At 40.4% G+C, this 18,026-nt stretch overlaps 1 protein-coding gene across 1 annotated transcript in view; it reads left to right on the forward strand.

Annotated features, from left to right (window-relative positions):
- The window catches only part of lrba (LPS-responsive vesicle trafficking, beach and anchor containing), a 1,007,923-nt gene that overhangs the window by 576,499 nt on the left and 413,398 nt on the right, over positions 1–18,026 (forward strand). The window contains exon 37 of the mRNA XM_068041130.1: positions 6,646–6,770. Coding sequence (XP_067897231.1) covers positions 6,646–6,770 — 125 coding nt within the window. The remainder of the gene's footprint in view (positions 1–6,645; positions 6,771–18,026) is intronic.

Here is an 18,026-nt window from a genome sequence, read left to right on the forward strand (position 1 = left end):
TTGGCTATTTTGTTATTCAAAGCACTAGATGTTCATGTGGATCTGTTTCAACATGCACTGAAAGCAAGTAAAGCCTAAATGCAGCAAAAAAAATCTGCCAAAAGCTATTAATGCATTCAGTCTAAAGGTATATGTGTAACTAATAAATACAATACTGCTTGAAATATTGAGTTGAATAGCATTCTTTTGAATAAAAATTCTTTCTAAAACTGTCTAAATTATTAAAAATTCCTTGATTATATTTAACATTTTATATGTGTTGTCTTTTTCAGTATTAATACAACAGTCATAGTTCAGAATAGTGCCATAGTGAAATTCAAAATTATTAAGAGCATATTATGCTAATTTGATTAATTTGGATTTACTGCAGATTTTGCCAAATAAAATTATCTGTAAAGAAGTGAATTCATAGCAGTTTATGCCTAGGGAGTCTTAGCCTTAGAAAATATTGTCAATTGAGGAGAGGTACTGCTGAATCACTGAAAGTGAATAATAGTTCCTGTTTGTCTTTTGAAATATGTTCTGTTGTCCATACTTTGTGGTCATATAATTATAAATTCCTCATATGTTGTGAGAGTTTAATTCAATGGTGATGTCTAGTCACAGTCGGTGGTTCTGCTCTGGCTTTCTCACATATAAAAGTTATAGTTTTAATTGTTGTTGGCTGCATCTGTTGTATTACGTCTATTTGCAGAATAATTTCTGTTGATGTTCCTTCCAAACTTCTCCAACTCAAATTGAAATGCTTTCTTCTATTTTGAAACACCTTTCATCCTCTGAGGCAATAAGTGATTAAAAACAAGTTTAAAAAAATCATGTGAAGGATTTACACCTGAAATGTTAACTTCTTTGTTCTCTCCCCAGATACTGGCTGACCTGCTGAGTAGTTCCATTATTTTCAGTTTTTATTTTAAAAGCAAATATAACAAGTATGTCTCACTAAAGATGCATAAGTTATAGAATAGGAGTATAATCTCTGTATGTGTGCTACAGTTAAAACTGGGAATGATATGCTTGAGAACATAGTGTTACGAAAGTGCATCTGTTTTCGTTAAAAATATTTTTTGAGAATTCATAGTCAAACTGAAGAAATGTTGGATCAGTTTTCGTCTTCAAGAGGGTCATCAAGAGAATACTGAAAGGACATGTTTGACAACATTAGTCACATGATTCAAGTTAAAAATAGAACAGAAACCCCGGTAACTGGGGAAGATGTATGCAGAGAAGTGACAGGTCAGAAGGTGGACTTTCTGTTTCAGGCTTCACTTTTGAATAGTTTGGAGTTGGGAATGAACGGTTTCAAAGGGGTTGGAGTTTAAAAAAAAATAAAACTGAAGGACAGAACCCCAGCTCAGTCCAGCCTGATACATCTCTTTAAAAAGGCTGCAGAATAAGGAAGAGTACTTCCAAGGAGAGGAGAGAATACCACAACCCAGCTCAGCTTTCCAGCACCTCTCTAAAAGACCCTGAGAAGTCCACTGTGTCAACTCATCTCGTCTCCTGTCTTTGAAGAAAAGCCTGCTAAATGAATTCTGTTCTAAAAGATCCCAGTGACCCATCTACGTGTACTCGGAGGCTAGACTGTATGCCAGTTTTGGAAGACAACATATCTATCTATTGTCGTCTTCAAGAATGAGCAAATATTTAGCCCAAGTGTTTTTTTGTTTGTAACAGAGCTCTAAACAAAAATCCCTTATATTTTTCCGGTTATCTTTGTCTTTGTGTGTGTGGGGTGGCGGTGGGGGGGGGGGGTTTAAGGTAAAAGGGGAACTTTAAAATTTCAATCTGTGTTTATGCTTTACTTCATTACTTGTTTTATAATAAACTGAAAATTTTGTTGTTCATTGAAGAAACCCGTGAGCGTGTTTTATTCTGGGAAAAATAGAGTATGTGATTGACCATATCAGTAAGTGGGAAAATTTAAATATATGTTGCGACCTGTGAAGAAGTGGAAATAGAATAAACAGTGCACTCCTCTCACTTCGGTCATAACAATTGGTTTCCATTTCAGCAAATTTTAACCTGTTATATATTTAGCTTAAGTAAACAGTTGCAAGTATAGCTTTGTGTACATAATTTTGTATTAAATTATTTCTGAGAATGCCAACCCTATATTATTAATATGCTATTCTTGATGGTGCTTTAAATTTTGGCAATATATTCCTTAAGTGGTTCTTTTTGTCTAACTTTGCCCACTTCAGTTTTCAAGTACTCAACCATCAGGAATTTTCCCTCTATGTATATTTTTGATCATGGTTATGTTTACAAGCCATGAAGTAGATGCACATTTTTAAATCAGTGATTGAGACCACCTTGGTATCAACAGTCTTTATGATAGCTGTTGCGTATTAGATATGCTTATTGTTCACACTTAAGGATTCTTGCTGTGTAGTTAACTTTGCTAGGGACTTGAAAATCTCAGTAAAATTAGCATAACGATTCCATTTTTAATGATTTCATGTTATTGGAGAACAGAAGGTAATGTATTTTGTAGTTCTGATCATTTGTTTTCCTTAATTCATGCATGCTAACTTGTCTTTAAAATGCATACTCGGTATTCATCAACTTTTAGTTGCTTTCTTCTGTCCCTCCTGAGAAAGGACGGCTAAAAATAGTTTGTGCCTATACTGCTGTGATTTGGACACTTGACATGAATAATTTTAAAGAAACGGCATTTACTAAGCTTGTTGTTTTATTTCTTATAGCAAAGTGTGCTTCTGGTCAGTCATAGCACTCTTGCCTCTGAATTAGAAGATTGTTAGTTCAAGCCCACTCTAAATCTTGAGCACATAATCTAGGCTCACATTTTAGTACAGTCCTAAGTGCTGCATTATTGTAGGTGTTGTCTTTCGGATGAGGCTGATCAGGTGGATGTAAAGGATCCCTTGGCACTACCTGAAGACGAGCAGGGGAGCTTTTCTTCTCTCTTGGCCATGTTCTGTTTAAGGATATTTGCGTAGAAATATGCTGATATGTTGATGTATATAACAACAGTGACTGCACATCAAAAGTGCAAAATTGATTAAAGTGTTGTGGGGTGCCCTAAGGATGTGAAAGGTGCATGTAAATGCATGTTTTTATTACTTTTTTTCTTTCACCTCTGTTTACAGTTTTTGAAGGTCATGTAATCATGTAACTGGCAGACTGATGTGTGAAAGCAGTATTCTCAATATGATACTTCCATCTATATGTTGTGTGTCAGAAATGTCTCAAAGTGCTTTATGTACTTTAGAAGGCAGCAATTGTTATGTCGGTAAATGATGGTGCCATCTTGTCTGCAGTAAGATAGTACAAATTATGTAAATGACCAGTTTTCTCAATCATTTTAATGTTGGATGAAGGAGGAACTTGTCTGCTCTTCTAGGCCATGGGAACTGCAGTGTTTTGAGATCGTTTTGAAATTGCAATTGCATTGTGTATTGTGTACACTTGGGGTTGCTGTGGAATACATATGCTAGCAAAGGGAAAGTGAAAGTAAAACAGAATAAAGAAGACTCCATTGTGTTCAACAGCCTGCTGCTTCTGTCTCTGTCTTGCATATCTTACAGTAAACTCAGCTAAACCTCAGTCCAGTCCCGAGAGACATCACAGGATCTTTTATGTGCATCAGAAAAGGTGGACAGTTCAATGCCTTGTCCAGAAGAAGGCTCAAGTCTTAGAGTGGGGTTTGAACACACAACCTTTTGGCGTAGAGGCATGAGTATATCAAACTCAGCCAAACTGAGACTTTAATAGATAATTGTTTTAAGTTCATTTCAGAAAATGCTTCATTTTGTCAAATGGATTTTAATTGAATTCTGCTGTAGCTTATATTAAAATATATGATTCAAAATAAGGGAGTAATGAAATTTCAACATTTTATAGAATACTTTGTGTAAAAATTAATGAGTAGTGTAAATAATTTATTTGTGTAAATATTTGGTTGACAACTTGTCTTATTTTGAATTTCTTTGAATTGCTCAAATTCGAAGACTTCCTACATATACATATGTTTACTGGTGATGTAAATTAAAACATACACTCATGTTCATAAGCAGGTGGCCTGTAATAAAGTCATTGTAAATATATTAAAAAGATGGGAAAAAATACATGGTTTTAAGTTCTTTGTATAATCACTTAATGGTTTTGTTTTCAGGGCAGTATTCCTGTAAGATTTTAAAATTCCAGTACGTCCAAACCAATACTTGTTTCTGGACGATACTGCTGTACAGCATATTGAATCAGGAGTTAATATCTAGTTAATGACTGCTATCAATCAGAGGTAAATTACATACATTTATAAAGCCGAGTCCTGCACAAAAGCCTCAGACACTGAACATAATATACCTCTTTTCATCATTGACTTCCAAGCAGAGGCTGGTATTTATGACAATGTTATTTTTTGTGATGAAATAAAAACTTGCAATTTGAGGTCTGTTTTGGTGGAGCACCATGAAATTTGCAGTTATTCAGCAGTTATAAGGATCATATTATGAAGAAGCAAATGGACAACATGAGCTTTCTGTCAAGATTACTCTTGAGTGGGGCATCTTGTTGTGGGAGAACTAATTACACAAATAGTGTATAAATGAACACTGCAGATTCCTTTTGTAATTTTAATTGTTGTTATCTTGAAGAATGGCATCACATAATTCTGTCAAAAACTGTCAAGGATGGATGAGAAATTAATAATTTATTGGCTTAGAAAAATATTTAGCACACAAAGTAACAGAACGATTGATGGTTAGAGAGGTTAACACATTTTACAGGCTTTCATTAGCTTTTCACAATCATATGTTGTTTGTGGCAGTGTGTGAAATAAGCTTTGTAAGAAACCTAGGTCTTGGGAACTAATTACTTCTGCCGATTGCCATACTGATGAATAGACCTTCATTGTATCTTTCCCCAGAAGACTGGGTGCAGTCTATGATTCACGCCTGGATCTCAGTAGATATTTGATAATAATTTTAATAGATGAATGTTGGAAGCCAGGATGATGAAGTGCCTGTTCGAGCACCGCAGCTATCGCAGTCAAACACATAACAGTCTGTCGTATGTGACTAAAATCGAGTGATAGCCTTGCGTTCACATTTTTTGGGGGGTGCAGTTTCAAATAAAAAAAAGAAATGGAGGGATTTCAGATTAAAATTGATTTTCGGTGCACCATTTCTTTTTCTGAACTTCAACATTGTCTACATTGCATTAGTAGAAAGAGCTTCGAATACACAAATTTGATAACTTAATCATTAACTACAAGCAAATGTGCAATGTGTAGGAGATTTTACTGTGGGATTAAGCTCATATTAGTGAATTAGCAACACAAGTGATTTAATGGCTTAATTACATTGATGAAGCTATAGACATAAATTCACTTACTGCTGTGAATTGCAGAGTACTGTTACACAGAGAATTATCCACTTCTTACTGAATATTTGTGCTTGTTTAAATTGTATTTCCTAGGTGAATTGTTTTACACCTGAGGCATCCCTTGCAGTATTAGACATAATTCTTCTTCTGTAATATATTTGGCTATCCTGCTACAAATAACATCCAAAGCTTGGTGGTTGAAATACTGTTTTAATACTGCTGTTCTTTCATCCGTAATGTAACATATCTACTTTTTCTGCATAGAAATGGTGTGTTGCTTATAACATTCCAGTGAGTTAGAATGAAAGAGGAAACTATGTTGTACTGAGACTGAGAAATGTTGCCTTCCATTGAGTAAAAAGATTTATCGGATGTGTAGCAAATCTTTCCGTGTTGCTTTTCAAAACCTTAAAAATAAGCTGTAAATGGAAGAGGGAGTTATTTAGGCTGTGTAGTAGAGCATTCTTTCAATTTGACATGAACAGATAAAAAGATTAGTGTTACCTTTTTATTGTATTTTTCTGAATAAAATTAGGTGTGCTTGACATTTTGCCTCCTAAAAGATGTGGGGGGGGTGTGGGGGGGGAGAGAGAGTATCAAATGTCATCTGTTTTAAATATATTACTTTGTCTTTCTGCAGGAATGGGTCTTAAAAATATCAGTAAAAGAAAGGAAATGCATTTTCTTGTGTTACTCTATGCCTCGGGCTAAATGTAATGAATATTTTAAGAGATTATTTTAATTAAATTTCTGCACGTCTAAATAGAGTAATATTTTATTATCTCATGTACACGCATAACAGTACTGTTCATTAAAGTTAACACTTTCTGGACTGAGAATGCAGGGTATGATTTACTGACCTTGTGTGAAAACACACAAATTGGGAAGAAAAATGATGAAGGGGTAGACTTTGATTAATATAGGTAATGCTATACCATATTTATAATGGCCTTTTCCCTATTCTGGTTTATAAACGCAGTCACAGCTAAAGGTGTCCTGCTGAGGCTGAAATGAGGCTGAAATCAGAGCACATGCCACTAGAGTGTGGGGAAACTGATCACACTGTCAGCAATTCATTTCAAAATGATGTATTTAGTGCTCGTTTCACCTTCTGAGAAGAAAAGGGAAAGGAGTTTCTTAGTCTGGAAGGTGATATTGTTATTTTCAAGGACAAACCTAACTTGAAGATTGCAGACTGCAAAAATGACCAACCAAACAAGGAGATCTTTATTCAGCACTTGTGTGCTACCATGCTGTTTGATAATTGCTAACATATGTGCTGCCTCTGTTTCATTGCAGTCGTCCTCGTGAGTTCTGGCGCCTTGACTACTGGGAAGATGACTTGCGGCGCCGCCGACGGTTCGTTCGCAACTCATTTGGATCAACACATCCTGAAGCAGCACTTAAAGCAGCAATTGAACACGGTTAGTTTCATAGAAAATTGGTTTCTCCTTATTGGCTATAGGTACACAATAATAAAAAGCTGTGCCACAACACATGCTTGTAACCTATTTTGAAGTACAAACACTTGCTGAAGAGTTCCACATCATCTCACAAGACAAAGGTGTCTGAACTTACTTTTGGTTTGTTCTGTCATCATTCTTCATATTGCACAACAAAGTAGGTAAAATAGAAAAGGTGTGATTTACAAGAGGTATTTTATTAATCCATGTTTTTACATGTTTAGAAGCAGTTTTGTTTTTTAAGTTTGTGCCCCTTACAATGTAGACTTGTCTCTATTTTAAAAACAAAACTCCAGGTACAGTTTAATGTGAGACATACTTAAAATGCATAATGCTTCATTTTGGGAAAATTAAAACAATATTTGAACAAGGAAACAAATACAATAACTTGATAGAACAAAGTAGTAAACTATCATGAAACAGAATGTGGCCAAAGATTTTGTCTTTTTTAGTGAAAAAATTATTCTAATGTATTAGAAAAGAAAATCAAATACATATTGTGAAAAAGGCACACAAGTACAGAATGTATTTCTGGTTTTTAAGTTTGCGAATGCTATTGTTGCAGTTTTTTGGGAAACGAGTGAAAATTTATTTTCTTTGGTTTGCGCTCTTTCCCCTACTGTCTGCCCCCAAAAGGCCTTTCCTAAATCACAGTCTGTATTCTAGTGATCATTGGACTGGAGTTATAATTTAATGAGTTATAACATTGATTGCTCCCCCTATAGAAACAGATTTATTTAACCTGATCGTGCACTTGGTCATTTTTAACTGCAGTGAAAACTAATTAACAAGCATTGATTACCTTGTAAAAGGTAACTCTGAATGAAAGCTGCAAAATACTAGTGCAGAATACTTACCTTATTGGTATGTTTTGATAGTAAAGCTGTGCCCCTTTTTCTTGAAGGCATCGTCTCTGGGAATAACTTTAATTATTATTGATCAACAATTGCAAAAGGAAATTATTTTGAAGTTCAGGTGTCAGACCAATATGTTGTATGGTGTACCACTGATTTTGAAGCATTCTAAAATCAGATTTAATTTAATAAATCTGTCCTCATTGTTTAGGAATTAAGCTTTTTTTTTGTTCTGCTAGTATATTCTGAGGAAATTGATTATTGGATTGGTTTCCAATTTCAAATTTTAGAATTATTTCTTCCAAAGGAAATAGAATGGCACAATCAGTTCTATTTTGGTTTCTGTCTAGTAGTTTAACCTATTGCACCCTGCCTTAAAGAGGTATTTCTGGAAGAAAATGTTCACAGTATGTCACACGATAGCACTGCAGTCGTGACATCGGTATTCAAGATGAATGGCCAGGCTGACACCAGTCAATAAGAATGTGATCTAAAAGCAATAACTGTACAAAATCCGGAGATCCTTAGAGACTAGAACAGGACCAAATAGGTGAAGTGCACAGCTGGGCTGCTTCTGCCAAAAGGCTTTTGATATAATCCACTGCCCTTATTAGCAGCATATATTTAAATAGATAAAATATATATTTTTCCTATTGTTTCACATAATTGTTCTTAGAGGTGTGGACAGCAGAAATATTTACATAATGTTGATATAAGCTACTGGGCCCTTGCCTCTGATGGTCTCTTCCAAAACCACTTCAACTTGATACTTTTCTCCCTGCCTTCAAATGTATCTTAAATGCTCAGTACTTCAACTGTGCCTTTGTTTTGTCCCCACCACTCTAATTCCTTCACTTCTCCTTGGTGTATTAGTGCTGAGATGTACTGCTTAAATGTAAGTTAAGAACTATGATATAATGAAGCACATAATGTTATTTGAAATTAATATCTCCTTCATTGACTTGGGATCCATTTGGATAATGTCTCTGTGAAGTGTCATGGGACGTTATCCTATGTTAAAGGTACTATATAAGTGAAAATTGTTGTTATATAGAGACTACACAGAGGCTTATATCTTGCCAGTTAAAATGCTAATGCAGATTTTATTTTTAGTCCACAAAGAATAATTACCTTTAGCTTTTTCTGTTACTAGTATCTATTTAATTTAAAAACTTAAATGGAAGCCTTGTACCTGTTGCAACATCATACAGCAGTCATGACTGTCATGGCCCAGAGAGCGGTGAATATACCATGATTAGTTGAGATCCATGTGTCCACCTTGGTATCCTATCTATTTAATACTTAGATACGACATGTAAATAAAGCTGCAGAAATGAAAAATGTAATACTAACTGATTTATTTGTTGCAACAAAGGGAAGCACAACATGTTGATTGGATGAGACAGGCTTCAATAAGTTGTTTTTAACAATAGAATGGACAGAAGAGCCTATTGATGGTAGCTGCCAGTGATTGGGTGGAGCTGGTTAGGAGATCCAAGACTTGCATTGATTACACACTTATCCTTGAAATTCCCTTAATTGTTGGTGGTTGTCTTTATGAATACAACAACAATTTGCAGTTATATAGTGCCTTTAATGTAACAAAACATCCCAAGATGCTTTACAAGCATTATCAAACATTTGACACTGAACCACTTAAGGAGATATTAGACTAGAAGATCAAAAGCTTGGTTCGGGAGGTTTAGGGATGGAATTCCAGAGCTTAGGGCCTTGAAAGCGGAAGGAACAGCTGCCAATAGTGGAGCGCTTAAAATCAAGAATGCTCGAAAGGTCAGAATTGCTGGAGCACAGAGATCTCGGGGCCGGTGGGGGGATGGAAGGGGGAGGTGATTGCAAGACTGGGGGAGATCATCGAGATTGGGAGGGGTGAGCCATGGAGGGGTTACAAACAAGGGTGAGAATTTTAAAATCGACGCATATCTTAACCAGGAGCCAGTGTAGGTCAGTGACCACAGAGGAGCTGGGTGAGTGGGACTTGATGTAAGTTAGGATACAGGCAGCAGATTCTGAATGATCTCAAATTTGTACAGGGTAGAACTAGGGAGGCTGGCCAAGAATCCATTAGAATAGTCAAGTCTAGAGATAACAAAGGCATGGACGAGGTTTTCAGCAGCGGGTGAGTTTCCACAGCCAACTATTTACATTGTGACATGACCTAACTAAGTGGGAGTCTCTGCTTCTAATTACATTTTGTTATCCATGGTGTTGACGTGAAACCGGCCAGTTGAAATGATGGACCTTAGACTGTTATGTTTGCCTTCTTCATAACCTCATCATTTCTGTCACAGTGATGGTTGTAGTCTCTATGAATTGGGATGATCACAATAAGAATGTCCCGTACAGGTTCACTTGAGAAAACAAGTTAAAGGCCAATGGTTGATAGTGCAAGAACACCACAAAAGTTGGAGAGAGAAAACAAGGTAAATCAGGAAGCAGCGATTAAATGTTGCTGAGAGTAAAGCTTCAAGATTGAAAATAAAACAGAGACTGGGACAGTAAAGAGTTGATAGTTTTGAGACATTTTGATACATTAGTATTGGAGCTGTGCGGAGTCGGGATTTCAACATGGCAGGAATGTAGAGAGAAGAACATAGGAAAGTATATTTGGAGCTTTGAAGGAATAAAAATGAATTTTCGGAGGAACACTGACCATATTAGTATCGGTAAAATAAAGACAAGAAAAGTCATTAGAGAGCTTTGAAGCTAATGAGGGATTGGGTGTCAAAACAGGTTTTTGTTCTTCTACATAATTTGGGAGTTTGAGATAAGTACTGGAAGACCCAAGCATGAGAGCAGTATTTGATTCTTGAATAGGCAAGCTTCATGGAGAATTAAAAATTGTGGAGAGGGATGGAAGTGTTTGGCATGAAACAGGAAATCAAGCTTTCTGAATGCAGTTTTACAATAACAACTTGCATTTATATAACACCTTCAATGTAAGCAAAATATCCCAAGGTGCTTCACAGGAGCTTTAAAAAGCAAATGTTGACTGAGTCACATGAGGCAATATTAGGACAGATGGTCAAAAGGTTACTCAAAGTGGTAGGTTTTAAGGAGTAGATGTGGAAGTGCCATTTGATGCATTTTTTCTTTATTGGGGATCTCTGGGCCTTTACTGCCTGTTTGGTGGAATCTGCTATTGCAGTCCAAGTGGCAACCCAAGGAGGTAATGGTAACTGGAGCACGAAGGGGAGAAATCTGCTGTGGACCCACTATCGCTTGCATGCCACAGACAGGGAAGGAACATCAGTGTTGGTCCTGTTGGGAACAGGGGGAAGAATTGCCTATCAGAACAGTGAGATAGCAGTAGGCCAGTTTACCTGCTTGATTTCAGGTTGTGATTGCGGAAGGGAACTTTCTCAAATTTCATAGATCAGTGCTGGCACAGGTAGACTAGTGTGGGCTTACACTTAGATTTTTTTCTTAAATGAAAGGTCAATGTTTAGAGATAAAACAAGTTACGTATTTGTTATTTTATATATCAGGTAATCTAAGGAAATGTATGGGTCATTTTGTTAAATTTCAGTTTTTTTATTTATCTGTTTTAAATGAAACTGTATAGCTTACATCTCAATTTACTTGAGAGTATTTATCCAGGCCACAGTTCAAAAATGGAGAATTCATGTGGCACATAATCCAATGCAGTAGCTGGTTTATAGGATAAAGGAATTTCTTGCATAATCCCTGGATTGTGCTATCAGTTACTTGGATATTGGGCAGGAAAATGATGCATTCCGATTGTCGGGAACACAGGGTCCACTTATGCGAATGATGAGTGACACTGAACCATGGAAAAGGTCAAAGTGCACTAATCCCAAAATATGATGAGCACTTGCTACACATGAAATTTTTTTTAAAAATAGTGGCTATCCTTTGGTGTTGCACCTGGTGAGTTGGCGGTACTTATAATGGTCTAATTTCTATAAAATTCTACCAAGGAGCAAATATGTAATTATTACAATTTAGGGATCTGCAAATAATTTTTCACATGCCAATTTGGAAATTTCAGTTCTCAGAAGCTTTCATTGGAATGAACAACATTTATGAGGTGCTTTTAACATAGAAAAATGTCAAATGTTTCACAGAGGTGTAATCAGACAAAAATGTATGCCAAGCAAAAGAAAGGGGGTATTAGAATGGGTGACTAAAAGCTTGGTCAAAGATGTGGGCTGTAAGGAGGATCTTAAAGGAGAAGGTGTTGGAGAGGTTTAGGGATGAATTCCCAAGCTGAAAACATAGACCATTAAAAGCACATCCATAACTAGGGGAGTGAAAGTAGTGGGGTGGGGGAGGGGGGCAGTGGCTGTTGCACAAGAAAGAGGCTAAGGTTAGATGAACAAAGAGTTCTTGGAGGGTTGTTGGGTTGGCGATGAAATCAGGAGGAGTGAGGCTATGACAATATTTAAACAAAAGCATGAGGAATTTAAATCTGAGGTGTGGGTGGACGGGAAGCCAATGTAGGTCACTGAACATAGGTGATGGTAAGTGGGAGTTGGTGCAGGTCACAAAACAGGCAGCAGAGTTTTGCATGAGTTCATGTTTAAGCAACGGGGTGGGGGGGGGGGGGGGTGGGAATGGGGGGCCAGTCAGGAGACCATTGGAATATTCGAGTCTGGAAGTGTCAGAAGGCATAGATGAGAGTTTCAGCAGCAGGTGGACGGAGACAAAAGTGGAGATGGATAATGTTATGAAGGTAGATGAAGGCAGTCTTTGTGACGGAAAAGAAATGGGGTTAGAAACTTGGCTCAGGGTCAAATAGGATGACAGTTACAAACAACTTGGGTTAACCATGAGACGGTGGCTAGGAGCATGAGGAAATCAATGGTGAGCATTGGAAGTTTGTGACGAAGGCCAAAGAAGATGGCTTATCACTTCCAATGTTTAATTGCAGCTCATTCAGGGACAAGCATTCTGACAACACAAAGGCAGTGGAAGGGAGAGAAGTTTACAAAATAATGTGCTATTTATGTCCTTGGATTGCATGTAGGATTTTCACTGAGGTCCCACGACACTTCAGAAGATAGATCTTGTTGGTCATGCCACATACTTTTGTTTGAGACAAAATTACCAATCAGTTTATTCACAAATCAAGTCATTTTACAACAGCAAATAGTAAAAGAGACTCATTTTTGGTGGTAAAAACTAACATTCCTGTAAAGTTTCACTAATAAAAGAGGATTAAGTTAATATTTATGTAAAGAAACCATGTTTAACAGTTGTACACTTTGAGTCTCCAGCATGTCTATAATGTTCCAGTGAGTTGAAAAGCAGCATCCTTTGTGGATGTGCAGTAACTCAGACGAAAAGTTCTTTGTATGTACAGTTTGAAATCTTTATATTGGAATTGTTACATCAGGTCTCAGAAGATGAGGAATAAACTAGCAAATGGTGAAGTTAAGGGGAGTTAGATGCACACTGAGCTGCTGATGTTCAGAGGAGTGGCAACATTTGTTCTCCTTGTGGGATGGTAGAGGAAGAAAATTAGTCTTAATTTCATTGGTAAATGTCAGTTTTTTTTCAACATTCAAATTTATTTTAAATTTGCTTTGTCAAGGTAGATCGGGGGATAAAAAGAAAGGGGGGAGGGAGTGGAGGGCAGAGAGAGATCGGGGCACAGAGCGGGAGGGAGGGCAGGCAGGGAGAGAGCAGGAGGGAGAGGGGGGCAGAGAGAGACAGGGAGAGAGAGAGAGGGGGGGGACAGAGAGAGAGGGCGGGGGGTGGGGGGACAGAGAGAGAGGGCGGGGGGTGGGGGGACAGAGAGAGAGGGCGGGGGGGGAGACAGAGAGAGAGGGCGAGGGGGGGGACAGAGAGAGAGGGCGAGGGGGGGGACAGAGAGAGAGGGCGAGCGGGGGGACAGAGAGAGAGGGCGAGGGGGGGGACAGAGAGAGAGGGCGAGGGGGGGGACAGAGAGAGAGGGCGAGGGGGGACAGAGAGGGGGGGTACAGAGAGGGAGGGAGGGGGGGGTACAGAGAGGGAGGGAGAGGGGGGGTACAGAGAGGGGGGGGTACAGAGAGGGCGAGAGGGGGGGGGGTACAGAGAGGGCGAGAGGGAGGGGGGGGGGTACAGAGAGGGCGAGAGGGAGGGGGGGGGGTACAGAGAGGGCGAGAGGGAGGGGGGGGGGTACAGAGAGGGCGAGAGGGAGGGGGGGGTACAGAGAGGGCGAGAGGGAGGGGGGGGTACAGAGAGGGCGAGAGGGAGGGGGGTACAGAGAGGGCGAGAGGGAGGGGGGGGCAGAGAGGGAGGGGGGGGAAGAGAGAGAGGGAGGGGGGGGAGAGAGGGGGGGCAGAGGGGGAGGGGGGGCAGAGAGAGAGGGGGAGGGGGAGCAGAGAGAGAGGGGGAGGGGGAGCAGAGAGAGAGGGAGGTGGGGAGCAGAGAGAGAGGTGGGGAGCGGGAGAGGGGGGGAGCGAGAGAGAGGGAGAGAGGGGGGGAGCGAGAGAGAGGGAGAGAGAGGGAGAGTGGGGGGGAGCGAGAGAGAGGGAGAGTGGGGGGGCAGAGAGAGAGAGAGGGGGGGGTCAGAGAGAGAGAGGGCAGCGAGGGGGGGTGGTGCAGGAAGAGGGAGCGAGGGGGGCAGAGGGAGGGGCCGAGAGGGAGAGGGGGGGGAGAGAGAGAGAGAGGGGGGTGGCGCTGAGAGGGAGAGAGAGGGGGGGCAGAGAGAGAGGGAGGGAGTGGGGCAGCGAGAGAGAGAGAGGGGGGGCAGCGAGGGGGGGGGGTTTGCAGGAAGAGGGAGCGAGGGGGGCAGAGGGAGGGGCCAAGAGGGAGAGAGGTGGGGGACAGTGAGAGAGAGGGAGGGGGGGGGGCCGAGAGAGAGAGGGAGGGAGGGGGGCCGAGAGAGAGAGAGGGGGGCCGAGAGTGATCAAGATCGTTCCTGACTGATGGACTTCTATCCTGAATACTCTGCATCGCTACAAGTGCGCGTGCGAACATTGACTATTTGTGAAAGCAGAAAATTGCCTGGTATCTCACTAAATCAGTGTTCAACGTAGTGACGAGCAGGTAAGTCAATAAATTAGTCTTTTCATTGAAAGCTTCTTCACAAAAATGCACATTTGTTGTTTTGATTAATAGTAAGATAAATTTTGAATGCTTTTATCATTCCAAAATTGTATCACTGACCCTCTATGTAAGACAAAATTGTAATGTGACCACCTATGCGAAAAGTTGGATAACCTTGAGGTAGATAATGAGTTTGCCATTTTATCAGAAATTTCATTTTTTTGTGAATGAAAGCTTCATTGTCCATTACAGAAGATACGCACCTCTCCTCACCATGAATCTAGTACTGACAAATTTGTGACAATACAGCACCACTGGAGGGCCACTAACTCTCAATCTGTTCCCAATCTGATTTGCAGAATGCTGCTCAGGCAATTGATTATAATAAAATGAAAATCCCCAGTAAAGTGAGACTAGGATAGAGAGCTACACAACCATACTGTTGTAAAATCTAGAACGCTGGCAGGAAATGGAGGAAGGACTCTGCCTTTTAAGGCGAAACCTGCAGCCATGGTTGCTAGCAAGATAAGGGTACAGCACTTTCCCCACTCCCTCAGCAACCCAAGCCAGAGCTGCTATACAAAACCCCAGAAATTTCAACAACATTACAAAGAGCCACATTCTTCAGCTTCAAAAAAAAGCAGCACAGCCCTTGTAGAGGCTCAGCAACACCTCTCATGACCAAGGTTTACAGAAAGCATAGGCACAGGGCATGGCACCGTATACAGCACTCACTGGAAAAGAACCACTTAAGCCAGCTGCAATGTTTGCCAAGCTCAGAGGACAACAGAACTGATCTGAACGATGAGACTGATGTGAAAAGCAAGGATGGATATTCAATGTAGATAGGGAACCACAAAGCAACAGCAGAGATGCACATCGCTGCAATTCATGATTCCCGCATCAGACAAGAATAGCAATTTCTGCATGCTTTTGTTTTGCAGTGCATGTGCTATTCTAGTCAGATGATGATCTGGGGCATAATCTCTATTAATGACTGTTAAGTAGGATGCACATGCAATTTGTATGGTGATTCTTGAGACCCTGTCTTTTTGCAAAAGTTGATGAACTCTGCAGCCAGAGTAGAACAATATGCACTCACAACAGTACCATATCCCATTACCTTGCCACTCGGCCCCCCACCAAGGTGATCCATTGAGAATTGAAAATGTCTTTAGAATCTGTGTAAGAATGTGCATTATATAGCAGTTTTTGCAATATCAGGACACCCCATAGGATTACTTTTTGAAGTGTTGTCACTGCTGTCATGTAGGGAAATACAGCAGAATCCTACAAACAGCATTGAGATAAGTGACCAGATAGTCTTTGTCTGAGGAATAAAAGTTTGTCTGGGACATCGGAGAACCTTTAATAATGCTATACGATCTTTTACATCCACCTAGAGGACAGATGGTGTCTCAGATTAACATCTCGCCTGAGACTGCACCTCAGATACTGCAGTATTCCCTCAGTACTACATGAAAATGTCAGCCTAGATTACCTGCTCAAGTCTCTTTAGTGGAGCTTGAACCCCCAAACTTCGAACTTGGGTGTGAGTGCTACCATTGAGCCAAGGCCGACACCGAATCCACAGGTTAAACAAAGAGCATCATGAATACTTGGCCACCCTGCTGTGCTCCCAAATGAATGAGATGGTGCGTGAAAGGCTAGACTTTCCCATTACCCTAGTTCAGTGTTGTCCAATAGGTTAGCCACCAGCCACATAGCAAATTGGAACTCTGATGTGGCTAATTACATTTTTGATTTGCAAATAAAAATTGAGTAATAAATCACTGTCAGTTGGGCATGTGATCTCTATTATGTTTGCATGGCATATGCATGTGTACTTCACCCTTTTTCTGCATTTGTTAGTAAAATGGTAAGATGAAAAGCAAAGTATGAGTGTGTTTTTTGATCGTTGTGTGTACTTTATTCCTTAATTGCTCATTCATTAACTACTAAAATGGAATGTAACACTGGTGAAAATGGTGGACTTTAATATCCTGGAAGCACCAGTAACAATGTATGGAGGTGGGTAGCTGTGATCTTGGTCAACTTGACCAATCAGAATAACTGTTCCATGCCAGCACAAGAATGAAAGCCCAACCCATAACGAGCAGCTCCAACTGGGCACTCCACAGCAAAAGGAAATCCGCATCCAATCAAATTCTGGATGGAGAGCAGAGGGAGGTCGGACATGTCTCCTTGTACAAATCAGCATTCTCAGCAATCACTTTGATGAAGTCAAAGTATCGCTTGCAACTACTGGATAAAAACCTAGAAACTGCATTAAGATGTTTTGTGTCTGATAAATGCATGCCAAAATTCTAAGCTTAGGTGAAAGACAAATACTGCAAATTTTTGCACATTTTACCTGTATTGTAAGGTGTTTTCTATAAAGATTAGTGTATATGGCTAAAAGGATGTTGCCATAGCCACACCTACACAGTCAGCAATTTCTATTGGATAACACTTCTTTCTTCTTTGGCCTCCTTGTCTCGAGAGACAATGGGTAAGCGCTTGGAGATGGTTAGTGGATTGTGAAGCAGCGCCTGGAATGGCGATAAAGGCCAATTCTAGAGTGACAGACTCTTCCACAGGTGCTACAGATAAAATTGGTTGTCAGGGCTGTTACACAGTTGGCTCTCCCCTTGCGCTTCTGTCTTTTTTCCTGCCAACTGCTAAGTCTCTTCGACTCGCCGCACTTTAGCCCTGCCTTTATGGCTGCCCGCCAGCTCTGGCGATCGCTGGCAACTGACTCCCATGACTTGTGATCAATGTCACAGGACTTTGTCGCATTTGCAGACGTCTTTAAAGCGGAGACATGGACGGTCTGATACCAGTGACGAGCTCGCTGTACAATGTGTCCTTGGGGATCCTACCATCTTCCATGCAGCTCACATGGCCAAGCCATCTCAAGTGCCTCTGGCTCAGTAGGGTGTATATGCTGGGTATGTTGGCCGTCTCGAGGACCTCTGTGTTGGAGATACGGTCCTGCCACCTGATGCCAAGGATTCTCCGGAGGCAGCGAAGATGGAATGAATTGAGACTTCGCTCTTGGCTAACATACATTGTCCAGGCCTCGCTGCCGTAGAGCAAGGTACTGAGGACACAGGCTTGATACACTTGGACTTTTGTGTTCCGTGTCAGTGCGCCATTTTCCCACACTCTCTTGGCCAGTCTGGACATAGCAGTGGAAACCTTTCCCATGCGCTTGTTGATTTCTGCATCTAGAGACAGGTTACTGGTGATAGTTGAGCCTAGGTAGGTGAACTCTTGAACCACTTCCAGAGCGTGGTCGCCGATATTTATGGATGGAGCATTTCTGACATCCTGTCCCATGATGTTC

Source organism: Heterodontus francisci, chromosome 1 (assembly GCF_036365525.1).
Source record: "Heterodontus francisci isolate sHetFra1 chromosome 1, sHetFra1.hap1, whole genome shotgun sequence".
NCBI lineage: Eukaryota > Metazoa > Chordata > Chondrichthyes > Heterodontiformes > Heterodontidae > Heterodontus > Heterodontus francisci.